Source organism: Pinus tabuliformis, chromosome 8 (assembly GCF_031772625.1).
Source record: "Pinus tabuliformis cultivar Carrire ecotype Pingquan chromosome 8, CPIR1, whole genome shotgun sequence".
Classification (NCBI taxonomy): Eukaryota; Viridiplantae; Streptophyta; class Pinopsida; order Pinales; family Pinaceae; genus Pinus; species Pinus tabuliformis.
In genome coordinates, this window is record NC_142294.1 from 316,220,685 (window position 1) to 316,236,258 (window position 15,574).

Genomic DNA, 15,574 nt, shown 5'->3' on the forward strand with positions numbered 1-15,574 from the left:
ACTATTCTTTATTGAAATATCTTTTATGCATTGTGCACATTTTTAAATGTAGAGGTTCCATTATATAAAAAGAATATAAATTATATTTTTGAAGAAAAGGATATGGAAATGAAGTATGTATTTAAAACCATAATAGTTAAAGTTACAAAGTACATTTATTAATAATTGAAAATATATAATAAAATTTATCGAAAATTTAGTGTCCCTTCTCCCTACTGATGGAGAAAAATAAGCATACTTTTTACGATGGATGTGTACAAATATGTCGAAGAAATTAGGAAATTCATGATATGTAAAATAAAATGGATAAGATAAATTTGAATTTGAATTTTAAAAGTATGTAAAATAGGTAATACTGATCAAATGATGAACCAAACGAAACAAAGTACTTTTTACTTTTAGGTAATTTTAGGTTGATGCTTAACTATTCTCTGAAAGTAATTTTTATATATTTTTTTATTGTTATTTAATTTTTAGGTAATTATTAATTGAAATTATTAAATATTTATTTTATTAATTTTATTTTTTTTCTTGATTATTAATATTTAAAATAAATTTATTTATAATATTATTAAAAATATAATAGGAATCACAAACTTTTGATTTTAAATTTTTAAGGTTAATTATATAATTTTCATTTTAAATTTATGAATTTTATATTTTTACTAATTATTTTTTAAATATATATATTATATATCTTTTAACTAGGGTGTTTAGGATCTAATATACCCCAATACCTTAAAATGATGTCAATTCATACCAAAAAAGGGTTAGGGTTCCCACTATACTTGGCACATTGCATGGGATCTCATCTATCATATTATGAAGCTAACACAAAGTTAAACACTATTTCAATATTGGAGGAAGCATAGCCAGGTATAGGAAAAATTATATGGGAAAAAATGATAATATAGTTAGGGAGGAGATTGACTACCATCTCCTTCAACTTGGATGGATGCTAGTGACCAACCAATGTGGATCCCTAGAGATGTGCCCAATAGTTGTCATGAATCATCAGTTTGATCTACCTAATAGTTGTTATGAATCACCTAATTTTTGCTTGCAACACTAGTAGTCTTTTTTTTCTTGCCGTGTCCACGTATGTCAATATCTGACACAACCAAGGTATTTTTATAAATTTCTATATACAAAATACTCTAATTAGATAAAGTAAAATAGAAAAAAATTGTTGATCTCTCTAATCCTCGTTTAATGTATATTCCTCATTTAATATAATGCAAAATACTTAAATAGAAAACAAAACAAAAAAACAAAAAAACTTTTACATATATATACTACATTATTAATAAATTCAACTCTTTACACTACACTTTCATAATTTTTAGCCTCGAATAGAAAACATTTAAATCTAAAAGCTTAACTCACAAACATAATTCCAAATAAATCACTCAACTTTTTAGACTACTTCGTAATTTTCAACCCTGGGTACAAAGCATTTAAATCTAAAAGGTTAACTCACGAACATAATTCCAAATGAATCACTTAGACTAAAACATAAAAGCTAAATCCCTATTTCCTACACCATTATCTCTGAAACAGTAAAACACGAACTTGAACTTTTAACCTATATAGCCATCAAAAGGGACATACTAAAATTTAACATATGAAATGTTAAACATTTCCAAACAAGCATGCATCTCATTCTGCAGTCACGACGATGGCTCACTTTTCAATCTACACAACATTAAAAACAATGTAAAAGAAGACAATTGCTTCAGACATCTCTCGAAACAGGGTACTAATTTGAGTTGTGAAAGCATGTACATAATTTTATGATTAATATTCAACAATCAGTGTCTTTAAGAGTGTGGTGCAAGGAGAAAGATGCGTTGGTTGTACAATATCATGGTACAATTGCAGTTGAAATTTTGACGGGGAGGCTAAAATTAACCCAAAACCAAAACTTCTGTAACAGACAAATCACAGATGCATTAATGACAACTTCCAATAAAACTAAACATGTCACCCAAAAGCATTATTTAAGTACAAAAATCTGATAGGGGCATCTTTATCTTTGAGAACAGATCAACATTGGTAACCATTTTTGACAAATAAAACAAGCATGGAAGCTTGTGGGCCATCAAAAGCTGTCTGTTTTGTTTTTCAATGCGATAACGTAGTGATACCACCACATAACCTGAGCAATTACAGAATTTCATGTCTGTCTACTTTGAGGACCTACACGCACCCGGCCCGAGCTTCTCCATATATATATATATATATATATATATATATAAACAACACAGTCATATTTCTCCTTTATATATATATATATAAACAATACAATCATATTATGCTATGACGTAAAGGTCCCGAGTGAAGAAAAAGATCGCTAAAACGATGGGCACGAGAAGAACAAGCAAAAGGAAAAGCGAGGTCGAAAGACAAACGGAACAAAGTATGGCAATGGCTTCGGTTACACCGGTCGAACAGAACATAGCAGTCAAAAGAGAATAAAAACGGCCACACCGGTCTTCATATGCGAAAGCACAGCAATGTTATAATTTTAAAAATACGTTATAATGAAACGCAACAAATCCTCGGGGATCCTACGAGGAATGTAAGGCTCCCACTTTACAATCATTATATCCCGTGAGGAATGGAAGCCCCCACTTTATAAAAGATATCCCCAAACAACACACTAACTGTATGTTCCGTTTTAATCGGCAGTTTTATTTAGGGAAAATCCCATTTTACATTAGTGCAAGCAGAGTTCATGGCTAACAGTTCACCATGTGCTTGCTATGATTTCTAAGCAAGCATATTGGGTTTTTAATTGTCAGATTTATTTAAAGATAATCCCATTTTACATCAGTTGAAGCCGAGTTCATGGACTTCCTGACACTTCAAAATGCAACTAAAATGATATACAAGCAAATTACATTATAAAATTTGTACACGTACGGGAATAGTTTGGTAGTCTTGGCAAGATTTTCCTGTACACTCCTAGCAAGCGTTCAGCATGAAAAACATGACTAATAGAAGCATAACTAAAATGGTGCATATCAGTACAAAGCTGCTGCGATTAAAAGCAACGAATTGTCTTCCGCTCCTCGTGTGAAACAATGCATTCAATATACCGCATTGGTCGTGTGAATTAGTCATACCAGAGCTTTTTTCATCCGACAGCACAGTATTTGACACATGGACTCCCCCACCTTTCGCGGATCTTTGTCTTAGTCCAGATGATAACACATCGAATCCAGCACTATATTCCATGGAGAACGTCCTTGTCACTGGCAGAGGCATAACACCAGCACTCACAGCTGCAGTACTTATGGCATTGCAGCTACTGATTTTGGAGGAGAAGGCGGACTTGTATGAATTCAATGAAGCCACGTACTCTACAGCCTTAGTTTTGCATGATGATAAAAATTGAACTATTCTCGATCCTCCTCGGGATGGTTCAAATCCCCCCTCGTTAACCAATCTATTCTTAAATTTGGGCTTTTCAGTTGAACCTTTACATAGGCGCTCAATCATATTCTGAGAAGGCACTTTTGCAATTTCGCGCCCCTGGAGATGTTTTTCATTATTGTTTTCAACGCTGGATATTTTGCTGCAGACAGGTGCACTTTGCTCTATAATGTCCTTATCTGGAAGATTGACAGACATCTCTAGTACCTTTGAAAACCTCTCGTTCAGAAGAAGTAGCCCGCCTATAGAAGACTTTGCAGGCGTTGAAGTTAAACCATGGCATCCATGGTCTAATGTTTCATATAGTTTTAGTGAATTAGAAGGAAAATAATCCACATAGTGCTCGTGTGTTATTCCTCCACCACCATCTGGAAGACTATACGGCTGGGTTTTATTCCCTGGAAGAGCAACGTTCACGTCTGAGAAACCAGTGTTCCAATAATCGTTAGGGAGTAAGGCTCCGTTAGCCTGAAACTTACGCCCTGCAGGCAGAATGACAGACTTAATCAATGAAACGAACCATAGCGTCTACAAAGATGTTATCGATAACTATCTATGCACCAAAACTATATCCCATACAATTTTGAACTATTTAGAAGCATTCTATTTTCCAAGAAATATTTAATCTAGCTTCCTAGTTAATTGCTGCAAAATTTTCCAAAAAATGTTTAATGTAGCTTCTTAGTTAATTGGTGCAAATCTTTAAAAAATATATATGATAATCTATACTTTGATAGAATAAAAATAATACTGGTCTAATTATTGGAAGTTCTGGAGTTTTTGGCAATAGAATAGATATAGGCCTGGTCTAAAGGATCAATAACAGTCCAATCCTCCCATTCTGTCAAATTGGGTGTTCGTAGAAGCAATTTGGTGAGTTTTTTCGGGTTTATATTTTTTGGGCACATATAGGTAACAAAACCAGGTTACGTATCTTCTGTTCGAGAGAGGCATTGCTAAGGATCCTGGGAAATTTGGATCCCCTGATGAATGCTGAGAACATTAACTTCTCTTAATATGCATTATAGTTTTTTTTATGTCAGATGAGACACTACTAGTAGTCTTTAGGATAAGGATTTTTTTATATACAATCGGAATCTAAGTATCACTGTTAGAACTAAACTTTTCTAAAGATAGGTGGAATTTCTATAAACCTGTGAAGGACTTTAAAGATATGAAAAGGAGGGGAAAGATGAGCGAAAATAGAGTAGTATTGAAAATTCTAGGAGGCGTTTCCATGGCTTTGTTTGGATGAAATATTGGTTTCAATTAATAAAATGTATGAGATTTTGAAGAGAACGACCTCTGTTTTTTTGTACTCTTTTTATATAATGAAAAGATTGAAATTTTTGGCTAGAATCAGGAAAACAATTTTTAGTTTAATTATGATTCTTTATTATTTAAAATTATCTAATTATGCCCAATAGGTGAAACGTACCATTTATGGAAGTGCTCGTTCCTCTTGATAAGGCCACAGATGTGGAGTCTTCAATCTGTTTTATAGTCTGTACATCAAAAAAATCGTTCCTTTATACACTGATAGACAGAATATTAAAGAAAATGAAATGTGAAGTAATACACTGATACGTTTGCATGTATATTCTTACTGTCAACAAAACCAGCTTAACATAAACCTACTTTTGCCTTAGAGTGTTTCCTGAATTATGTCAGCATGCTCACCAAATTCTCACCTCTGGGTTTGAATTCTGTCTCACAAAACGGTTAAAGAATAGAAGCTGTTCTGGCCTGTCATAGAAGCTCTCAGAATTGTAGTCTTGTGAAACCAATGTCGTCAATGGAAAGTGGCCGCCCACTTCTTCTCCATCAGAGCTGTTGGCTTTTCCTTGATCACTTTCTATGTTCCACCCAGAGACGAAATCATCAATTTGTAGATAGTCTTCATCATTCAGCATATTAACAACATCACTGTTAATAAATTGATTTACATAATTATTCTCCTTAGATGTCTGGGCATCTCGGTAAAGTTGTTCTAATATTTGTGATTCTTCTTGAGTTTGCTCGTCAAGCAAATATTCGCTGAGCTTTTTCGAGTCAGAAACGTTTAGACCCGTTCTAAAATAAGGAAAATCTCCAACCTGCAAAGGTGGGGATGGAGACTTGTTATGCTCGACCTGCAAGAGCGCAGACAAGATATGTCCATATCAATCAAAATTAAGCAAACAAATACAGACCAAAGACTTAAAAGGACGAAAGGAAGCGACAATTCAATAACGTAAAGAATGTGGTTCTCAAACCTTGGGATGCCTCATGGACTCATCGAGTGAGGGGAATCTGCATTTAGCAGTATCCAAAGGCACTGACTGCAAACTTCTTTTGAGGGTTCCATCTTCCCAATTCATGTCGTTTGTAATTTCAGAAGATGTTTCTCTTGAATTGATTTGATCCTCCTCGCCCCGTGATAATGGCGATGGTTTCTCCTCAGAATGCTCTCCCACCAATAAGTGCTTGCTTTTATTGCACGAATTAACCATGTCACATGAAAAATCATTCTCAACTGGTGCTCCGTACTGTTCTCCAATCCGTGGCCCTGGCCCGCTCTTCTTGAAAACTCTACATAAAGCATAAGCTTCCTGCGCATTTTACATCCAATTAACCTATTCAGTTCTTGTAGCTATATATTACCTCTGCATTGAGCTCCTTGATTCATGGTATCGCTAGTCAAGCATACAATCTTTACATGTTGGAAAGTAAAATACTCTTGACCATGAATCAAAAGCAATAGTTACAGAGTGATTTAATACAGACAAATTCATTTTTTTAAGTTAAAATTGGCCTCTCATAAATTTTCCAGATTTCGACAGTCGTTGTAATATAGTAAAAAATAATGTTCAATCAAGGTGGTCCAAAACTTATATCCATCAATCAAATGAAACTAGTTTTTGACAAAATGGTCACTTGATACTATCGCTTTTGACAAAATGATAACTTGATGCTATAGCTTTTGACAAAATGGTCACTTGATACAATAGCTTTTGACAAAATGATAAATATGAAGAACGCAGACAATTTCACCCATTTTCACTTAATCGAGAGATCAATTATTCATCTTTGAAGTAATATTTTTGATAAAATGCATGATACCAGAATTTTCCTGGATTTAAAATATATATATTTTTAATGTATAATGAATTCAACCATCCTAAAAATTCTGAAAGATTTGGATTATATAAATTACACAACTTAATAACTCAAACTTATAATTCTAACCAACTCCTACCCAATTTTAACCAAAATTAACCGCAAAAAATGCTGCAGACAAAACCTAGAAAAGGTAAACAAGTTTTATTGACAGACCGTTCAAACGATTGTGTGAAAAACTTATCCATTAACAATTATCCCAGTCGTCGTATTCATCTTTCTCCTTGATCTACTGATGAGCTTGACATACGCTTATTTGTCTCGTAATACGATAGACTTTGATTGACCAACAATTAAAATGTATTGTCTGAGGGAAAGGAAAACGGTTTAATTAAGTCTTGCCCTCCCCCTACGGTTCGTCTTTGTAATTTAATTGAACAGAGTTTACACTTTCCGATTCCATCGGTCTGCGACTGGTCTATATTTCTCTGACTGCTGATGTTCTTGAATATAAAAGTCTACTCTTACATGATCTGCTTACCTGAAGATAATAGAGTGCGAGAATAAAAGCAAACAATTTATATAGAGTCTATACCATAACTGACAATTTGTCAATGAAGACAAAACAAATGCTATAATAACAAAAATTGAGGTACCTGTAACGTAGCGGAGGCTTCGCATTCCTTCTCGTCCAGGCGATATTCATGCATAACCCAGTCTGTTCGAGTACCATGAGGGGCACGGCCTGTGTAAAATACAAGAGTTTTCTTCATTCCAATTGCACGCTTATGAGAGCAAACCCTCCGGTCCTTTCCTGTAGCCTTCCAATAACCAGCTCCGGTGGCTCGGTTTGTTCTTGAGCCATTTGGATACTTCCTGTCCCTAGGGCTAAAAAAATACCACTCCAGATCTCTTCCAGGCAGAAAAGACCTCTCTGAATACCGCAACCAACATCACAGACAAACACTTCAGCTGTTAGTGATAAGGTACTGAGAAAATGTGGGTTTTAATTTAGCAAATTATTGAACAGTATTTTGAATCTTTTAACAAAAATAGTGAGCGGGCTTGAAATCACTAAATTGTCTTAGCACAAGACACAATTAAAATTTAAAACCAAAGATCAGTAACATACCAGGCAAGTCCCACGGCTCGCACTTGTAGATATCAACCTCAGGAATAATCTCAAGCTCTATCTTCCAACCATTAACTTTCCTTTTCAAGTAATAAGCTACTAATTCTTCATCCGTGGGATGAAATCTAAACCCGGGAGGTAATGACATTGGGGCCATTCCTAGTAAATCTCAACGAACTTGTATGGTTTCAACCTACAAAACACCAAAAGGGAACTCTATAATCTAGAAGGTATGGATTCTTCAGCTAACTCTGGCCTGATTTGGGTTGATTCCCAAAAAAGTCTATAGATTTCCAAAGTTGTAAAGATATTAACAATAAGAGAAATCCTGCAAACGCTTCTGTTTCTTCGACCCTTTTTCGCCTGCAAATAAACATAACAGATTATGTAAAAACCCAAAAAATAGTTCTAAAATCTCGTTCAAATGAAGCAAGCCTGAAACAACTTACCAAAATCAGCTGGAGGCCTCGAAGAAGTGGGCAGGGCTTTAAAAATGGAAGTCCGCTGATTATCAGAGGGCTCACAAACTAAACTAAAACTCTAGAAAAAATCCTGAACTCTAAGATTGGAAGATGGCCTGTATCTTCGGGAGGTTGTGTCGAGAAAGTGCGGGGTTGAGGAAGTGGAAGTGGAAGTTGAAGCAAGCTATTCCGTTATTTATTCCTTTCTGCAAACCCTTCTGTCGGAAAAGTTACTTTCAGTGTAAATGCTATCACACACGCATTCTCTGTGACAGTTGGAGGCACTGACGCTTGAATCTCACATTTAGTGGTTCTCAAGCTCATTAAACCGACATAACTACGTGCTGAATAAGACACCATAATACTTTTCCGATGGATAAGCCCAAGCCCATTACTACACGTGGCATTCTAGAAATTGCCATAGTGTGAAACTGTGAATGATCGCCGCCTGAGTGGAAAGCGCGTCCCTTCCGCGGTAAGATCCGTCGGTGAATTTTTTCCAACGCTCCCAGGGACTCAACGTCACGTCTCGACCATTCAAAAGTGCCACTGAGCCCGTCCACCGACTATGAAGCCTGGGACGGTTGCACCCCGGCTTTTGCTTAAATAAAATACCTATTCAACGACGTCACAGATTCTTTCTCCCAGACCATGCACAGTTTTAAATATTTAAATAAAACACCAGAATGTGTCCATTACTCTTTTTCAATCCAAAAATAAATTATTGTTTAATTTTATATATTAAAATATATGCAATCTACTTTTAGTATATCATCATTATCTGTAATATTTTATTTCTTTTGGTAATAATTTACTTGAGTGTTATTGTTTTTGGAGAGAGGAATTAATACTTAGAGGTTATAGTGGTAATTGTTAGAAGACTAGGAAGGTCAGAGGTTTAGGAAAGTTGGTCATGTGTAAAAAGTTTTGAAAAAAATATCTGATTGAATATATATAGGGCATTATAAGAGAAAGTGTTTTTTATCTTCAACCTTCTTAAATTCATAAAGATGACATACTCTCTCATCCCAATCATTTTGAGAATTGAACAATGTTAATTTTCATTGTGGAGCTCAAGGAAACTAGTTCTTATTATCGCGTGTTTATTTTCTTCTTTACACTAATATCTTAATATTATCTTTATTTTACAAAATAACATTTTCTTTTATTAGGTACTTTGGTCATAGCTATGCTCTCAAGCTAGAGAAAACTTTCTTTTACAAGGAGGATTGTACAAAGTGTATATCTTTTAATTTTGAAATTATAGATTGTAATTTCTATCTTCATCCATGACTCTATAGAGATACTACGTTCAAAAAATTTTCATAAGTGTAAAAGGAGTGTGAAAGAAGAGTTTTTTCTTATCTCAAATCTAAAGTCCATTTATTCATAATTGTTTTCAAAGCCATAATAAGCTTCTGAACCTCTATTTAACTTTTTCATAATCCTATAATTTGAATTGAGTCAATGATGTATATCATTGTTAAGAGTTATAATTCTAATGGGGTAGAAATCCTTGAGGATCCTTAGTTGCTTACAAAAATCATAAAAACTCCTCACTATAAGAACAATATCATTGCATAAAGGAGGAGAATAATAACTATACTAGCCACAGTCACTAGATACAACCTAGTCTCTTGCATATGAGGAAAAGATAATAAATTATTAATTTGCTTTAAATTTTAAATTTTATTTAACAAAGGAATTCTTAACTCATCATAATTCTCACGAGTTAAAAAATAAAAAGGTTGATGTCATAACAAATATTTTGAAATTAAATGTAACATGTCACATGTGTACATGAGATATTATAAAGTTTAATGTGTTTTAAATTATTACATAGTTAACAAATTCTATGCAACTATATTTTTTTTTAAGAATTTCTTCTTATTTTACAATGTTAGTTTTCTTCTTTATCTTAACTAAAGCACAAAGATAATTTTGATATTTTAAATTCAGATTAATTACCTTTTTATAAAATATCTTTTGTTCTTTTCTAAATTTTTATTATATCATAATTCTCTTTCAATTTAGATGAAATAAATTTTGATATTATTATGAAGCCTAGCACAAAGATATTTTTGATACTTTAAATTCCTGTTAATTGTTTTTTATAACATTTTTCTTTCTCTTTTATAATTATTTATTATATTATAATTTTCCCTCAATTTAGATGAAATAATTTTTTATATTATTGTGAAGATTAGTTTAATTATTATAAGTTTTTGCACATTCCTGTTGTGTGTATAATTAAATTTAAATTAGGAATTCTATGTTTTTGGATGGATTTATTTTGCGAATTTAAGTGCATTAAGCATTGGTTGTGTAATCTATAGAATTAGAGTCTCTTCAGATTTTTATGGCAATCAATCCATTTATTTATTAGAAAAATATTTTAAACAACTAAACTTTTTAATATATATATATATATATATATATATATATATATATATATATATATATATATATATCACCAAATTCACTTTAAAAAAAACACTTCTCTAAATTACATAATATCCTAATTCTTAATTTTTTTCATTATTTTAATTATATTTTAGTATCATTATATCCTCCTCCTTTTAACTTAATTACACTTCTAAATAAAATTTAAACCAATTTAATATTATTTATCTTTTTTCTCACCAATTTTAATATTCGGTTGAACTCCATCTCATCATATATAAATTATTTAGCTAGACTCATTTCATTAAACATTAAACATTAAAACCATCAACCGAGACCTAAAAAGAAAAAGAGAATGGCCGTTTATCCTACTTCTACAATGAAATAACATTTTGGATTTGCACTTTCTAAAGTTACTGAATGTGTTTTTATGACAAGAATAGGATGATTTTCTCATTAGCCTCGGTCAAGGTCAACAGTGTGATCCAAGTCATTTAATGGACGTGGATTGCATTAAATTTCACCAATGATGTATATTAGAATTTTATTTCACATGTGCCCCCACCTTGGTAATGCAAATTGTACGTGAGCATTTAATGCGCTCTCACCCTGTATAAAGCTTAAGTTCTAAACCATAATAATGAAGAGGATTCACTTTACAATTAAACTAGTTTAACGTGGGAATATATCATAAAGATATATTTTGTTGAATGCGTAATTGCAGGAAAGATGTGGCCCTCTAATTGTTTAACGATGTGGTCTCCGAAGTCACCAAGTGGCAAAATAAAAGAAGGAAGTTGAAAGTGCTCATGTTTAAAAAAAAGATAATATCCTTTTAGGTCGGATTAGTGTGACAATGCCAAATAAATTATTAAAATTCATGATATCCTTATAATGTGTTTTGTATCATTTTAATGTAAATATTATTTTTTAAAAGTGTATGATTATAAAAAGTACACATTGCGAATCTGATAAGAAAACCGAAAGGTATATCTTATTTTTAACTAATAAAAAGGTATAGATGGGTGGCCAATGAGTGCAAAGGCTAAGGATAGTATCTAACTGGTAGATATTAAGCTCCATCGACAAAGGATGGTGTAAAGCACTAAGTGTTAATGTGAAACGAGAGCTCACCTCAGCCCACAAGACAGAGCACCGAAAAGGAAAAGGACAAAACATTGGTCGCAGAGGCGTTTAGATCTATATCTCTCGAATTCTACAGTGAAAGACGGTTGGTTAGATACCGATTCTAATTTAAAATCTCAATGGAAGAGTTTCCAGAAGTGGTTGAAAGGACATTTCAAATCGATAAATGCATCGCACTGTTTTAAAAGAAAATGGAGGTCTCTTTTTTAATTTTCGGTGAATCCTTCCTTTCACCATAAATTAAAGAATCTATTTAATGGGCATTTTATATAATATAAAAAAAAATTGGTGGTCAGGGAGTTACAAGATAGTTTAATTTAGGTCAATTTTATTTTCAAAACGATGTGAAAAGTACGATATAATTTAATAATGGTTTGATTTACTTAAAAAAGTATTAATATTAAATAGAACTATAGCAATAAGATCAATTTATGATGAAAATTGGGTGATGGATAATACTGACTGTACTATGGGAAAAGGGAATAGATAAATATTGAAAGGGTGAAACACATTTTTATTTTTATAATCTATAATTTACAGAATTATTATATTTCATTTTTTCAATTTTTATTGGAAAGTGTGTTATGCAATCAACGTGGTTTCATGTTGAAATTAATAGTTTATTATGTATGCCATGGCACACCTCCATCTGGTTTCCTTATTTTATAAATTATTAATACTATATTATTGCACAATATTTTTATATCAAATTATTGTATGGTGAGTTATTTTATTTTTTAAATAAGAGAATCTATTATAATAATTTGATAATTTGAATATTAAATTATTATTATTAATTTAATATTATTTGGAGTAGAATAAATGGTGATGAGTTAGATATTTTTAAGTTACTCTATGATGTGAAGGTTATATGTTGAAACTTAGCGGTAAAAAAAATCCACTCATGTTAAGGGTTGGTGTAGACCAAGCTGAGTGTGATTCCCAATGATTTTAAAAGTTGAGATGCTCTTGTATAACAGTGTCTCTTGTTAAACCATTTGGAGATCGACCAAAATGTTGCATTACAAAACATTAATAACATTAAAAATATTGTTACTTCTAAGTTCAAAGAAAAAATGTAGCGTGAGAAAGTTTTACCAGCTAAAAGAAAATTAAGATATTATAAGAAGGTGGTCAACCCCACCATGGAAGATCAAAAGTATCTCTCTGTTTTAACTAGCTCAAAGAAGAAAATTAATATAGCCATGATTAAAACGAACTCTCATGAGCTCAATAGTTAAACCAGTGGTTGGGAGTTCCTAAAACACCATGGATGAAAAGGATCCACTAGTGAAACAGGTGGTTGGGAGTTCCTAAAACACCATGGATGAAAAGGATCTGCGAGCTCTGTGACACAATATGAACATCTAGGATGAAAATCACTTCCTCTTAGAGTGTCGCCCCTACAACCACATTAAATCTCAGTTTCGTAATCTTTGTTGCAATACTGACCTTCCTAGCCTTTTATGATGTCAAAGTTATAGTGAGCTCGGGAAGCTTCTCTCCAAGCTTTTTGAGCATAAAAGTAAAATCTTAAATTAAACTAAATAATTGTTTCTTTAGATCGGATAAACCAAAGTTTGGTCACGTTAACCATCATCATTTAATATTATTATTTAATTATTTAAATTTAATATAAAATTATTATTTTACTACTCATTTCTTCCCCTTCATCACATTCTAGAAGATAATTTAATATGTATCATTTTTTCAATATTACCTAGGTTTAACTTTATAAATAAATATAAGATCATATCAAAGAAATTGATATTTAAATATAGTAAATTATAAATATTAATTTTAATTTTTCAATTTTATATATTTAAATGATATTTGAATAGAAATAATATAAAAAAATTCGTACATAAATAATCAATATTCCATTCGAAAAAAAGTAGTGTGTTAAATGATTATCTACCCTTCTAAAATATTAAGTGCATTAAAAAGAAAAATATCTTAAAATACAAAGTGCTATTTGAAAGGTTAATAAAATGTTTGTATAATTTTAGTATTGATGACTGTGTTTATGATTATTATTTATTAATATCAAAATTAGTTTATTGGAAAGGAGATGAATGGATTCTTTAACATTTACAACATTTTTTTTTCACGGTAAAAACAATCCTAGAGAAACTTTGTTATATCTCTTTAGTTTTTCAAGAGTTAATAAGCTATTAAGATCGATAATGTTACATGTAAAGTGTTACATTCAATAATTTGGCATTCATGACCTCTCTATAGTATTTTAAGAGTCTTTTAAATTGTTTATTTTATTAATACATCAAAAATTTTCAATTTTCAAAATTGTTTCTAATATTTTTTTTGTGGTTTAGCCATGCATGAAGATGTTTATGATATTCTTTTATGTCTTATGAGACTTATAATAGAATTTGTAGATATCCAATCTTCATGATATTCTTTTATGTCTTATGAGACTTATAATAGAATTTGTAGATATCCAATTTTGTACCAAATATAGTATTATAGAATGTCATATCTATATAAGATGATTAAACAAAAAATGTGTGAAAGAAAGTTACTCATTTACATTTTTTCTCAAGAACAAAATAAGCTTCCTATCCTACATAAACTATTTTAATCAACATTATAGTTCTAATTGAGCTTATGAGAATGTGGATTTCATGATAATGGTAGGGATTAACTTCCACTAAGTTTTCATTTTCACATGCATTTAGGCTAACTCATATCACTATATTTTATTATTTTAGTCTAACTCATATCAATTTTTAATTACATATCAAAGTTGTGACATAAATATTTGAGAATTCTAAATTGTATATCAATATCAAATGGAAGGTTCAAAAATATTTTTAGTTAAAAGAACAAAATTAGTAACTATACCAATCATAATATTTTTAATCATAATTTTATTTTTGTGAACATACTCTTAACTTAGTGTCATAAATAATTAAAATAAAAAAAAACAAATAACTATCTTTCTCAATATTTATATTTTTTTAAACATATCTTCAATTTTTATGAATTTGATATATATATTTTAACCCAATATTATTAACTCTAAAATAACTTTAAATATTTTTAATATGTACTATTTCAAGAAATTTTATAAAAAAAATTACTAAAATGAACCCAACCATAATAATAGAATAATTAATTGTTTCTAGTAAGTTCCAAAACAAAATTAACATCTGTCCATTGTTTCATTACATTCTTTTCGCTCGTTAATTATATACAATTTATAAATATAATTGAAAAATAATATTTTTATATATATTTAATAAATATAATGATTTTATAGTTTTAATTTTAATTTTTTAAATTTAAAAAAAATTATATTTAAATATTACATTCCAAATTTTATAATTACATGGCATTATTTTTATATAACATAGATATAGTAATATTAAAAATATGTAAATATAGATATAAATTTTTATTTAGAATCTTATTAATTTTTTTTTTTATAATAAAAATTTTATAATTTTAATTTTTTTTTCAACCTTATAAGAATTATTCATCATGATTTCTACTTCTTTAATTTTTTGGTGGTACTGATTAATATGTATAATATGCCTAGAGAATAAAATCGCAGTAAAAAGAAAATTAAACTTATTTAACACTATTGAAATTATTGTACTTTAACAATTAATATTTCATATTATCCATATAAACATATTTTTATTAAGAAAAATTTTGGCTGATCGACCCCAAAGGGAATCAAGCCTTGTGGTCAATAACTAAGCTTAACCCCAAAGGTTTCGGAGAGAATGGACTCTGTGACCTCCGAACAATAACTAAGCTTAACCCCAAAAGTTTCGGAGAGAATGGACCCTGTGACCTCCGAATCTGCAAAGCACTGATTTGACAAATTGAACTAACACTTGAATATATATATATATAAATAATTAATTTT

At 30.8% G+C, this 15,574-nt stretch overlaps 1 protein-coding gene across 1 annotated transcript; it reads right to left on the reverse strand.

Annotated features, from left to right (window-relative positions):
- Positions 1–2,899: 2,899 nt before the first annotated feature.
- LOC149235406 (uncharacterized) lies at positions 2,900–8,369 on the reverse strand. The gene is made up of 7 exons (XM_089372104.1): positions 8,119–8,369; positions 7,670–8,032; positions 7,194–7,471; positions 5,694–6,029; positions 5,130–5,570; positions 4,877–4,943; positions 2,900–3,920 (listed from the first exon to the last, which is right to left on the reverse strand). Exons 2-7 carry the CDS (start codon positions 7,824–7,826, stop codon positions 2,968–2,970), a joined length of 2,232 nt encoding a protein of 743 aa, XP_089228230.1. The 5' UTR covers positions 7,827–8,032; positions 8,119–8,369; the 3' UTR covers positions 2,900–2,967.
- Between the last annotated feature and the right edge of the window lie 7,205 nt (positions 8,370–15,574).

Bases quoted from the DNA above. Each gene is read 5' to 3' on its own strand.
- LOC149235406 (XM_089372104.1), bottom strand. From the start codon at position 7,826: ATGGCCCCAATGTCATTACCTCCCGGGTTTAGATTTCATCCCACGGAT. The intron at 7,472-7,669 runs GTATGTTACTGA...TGCGGTATTCAG, and splicing joins CGAGCCGTGGGACTTGCCTG to AGAGGTCTTTTCTGCCTGGA. The intron at 4,944-5,129 runs GTGAGAATTTGG...TTTGATGTACAG, and splicing joins GACAGAATTCAAACCCAGAG to ACTATAAAACAGATTGAAGA.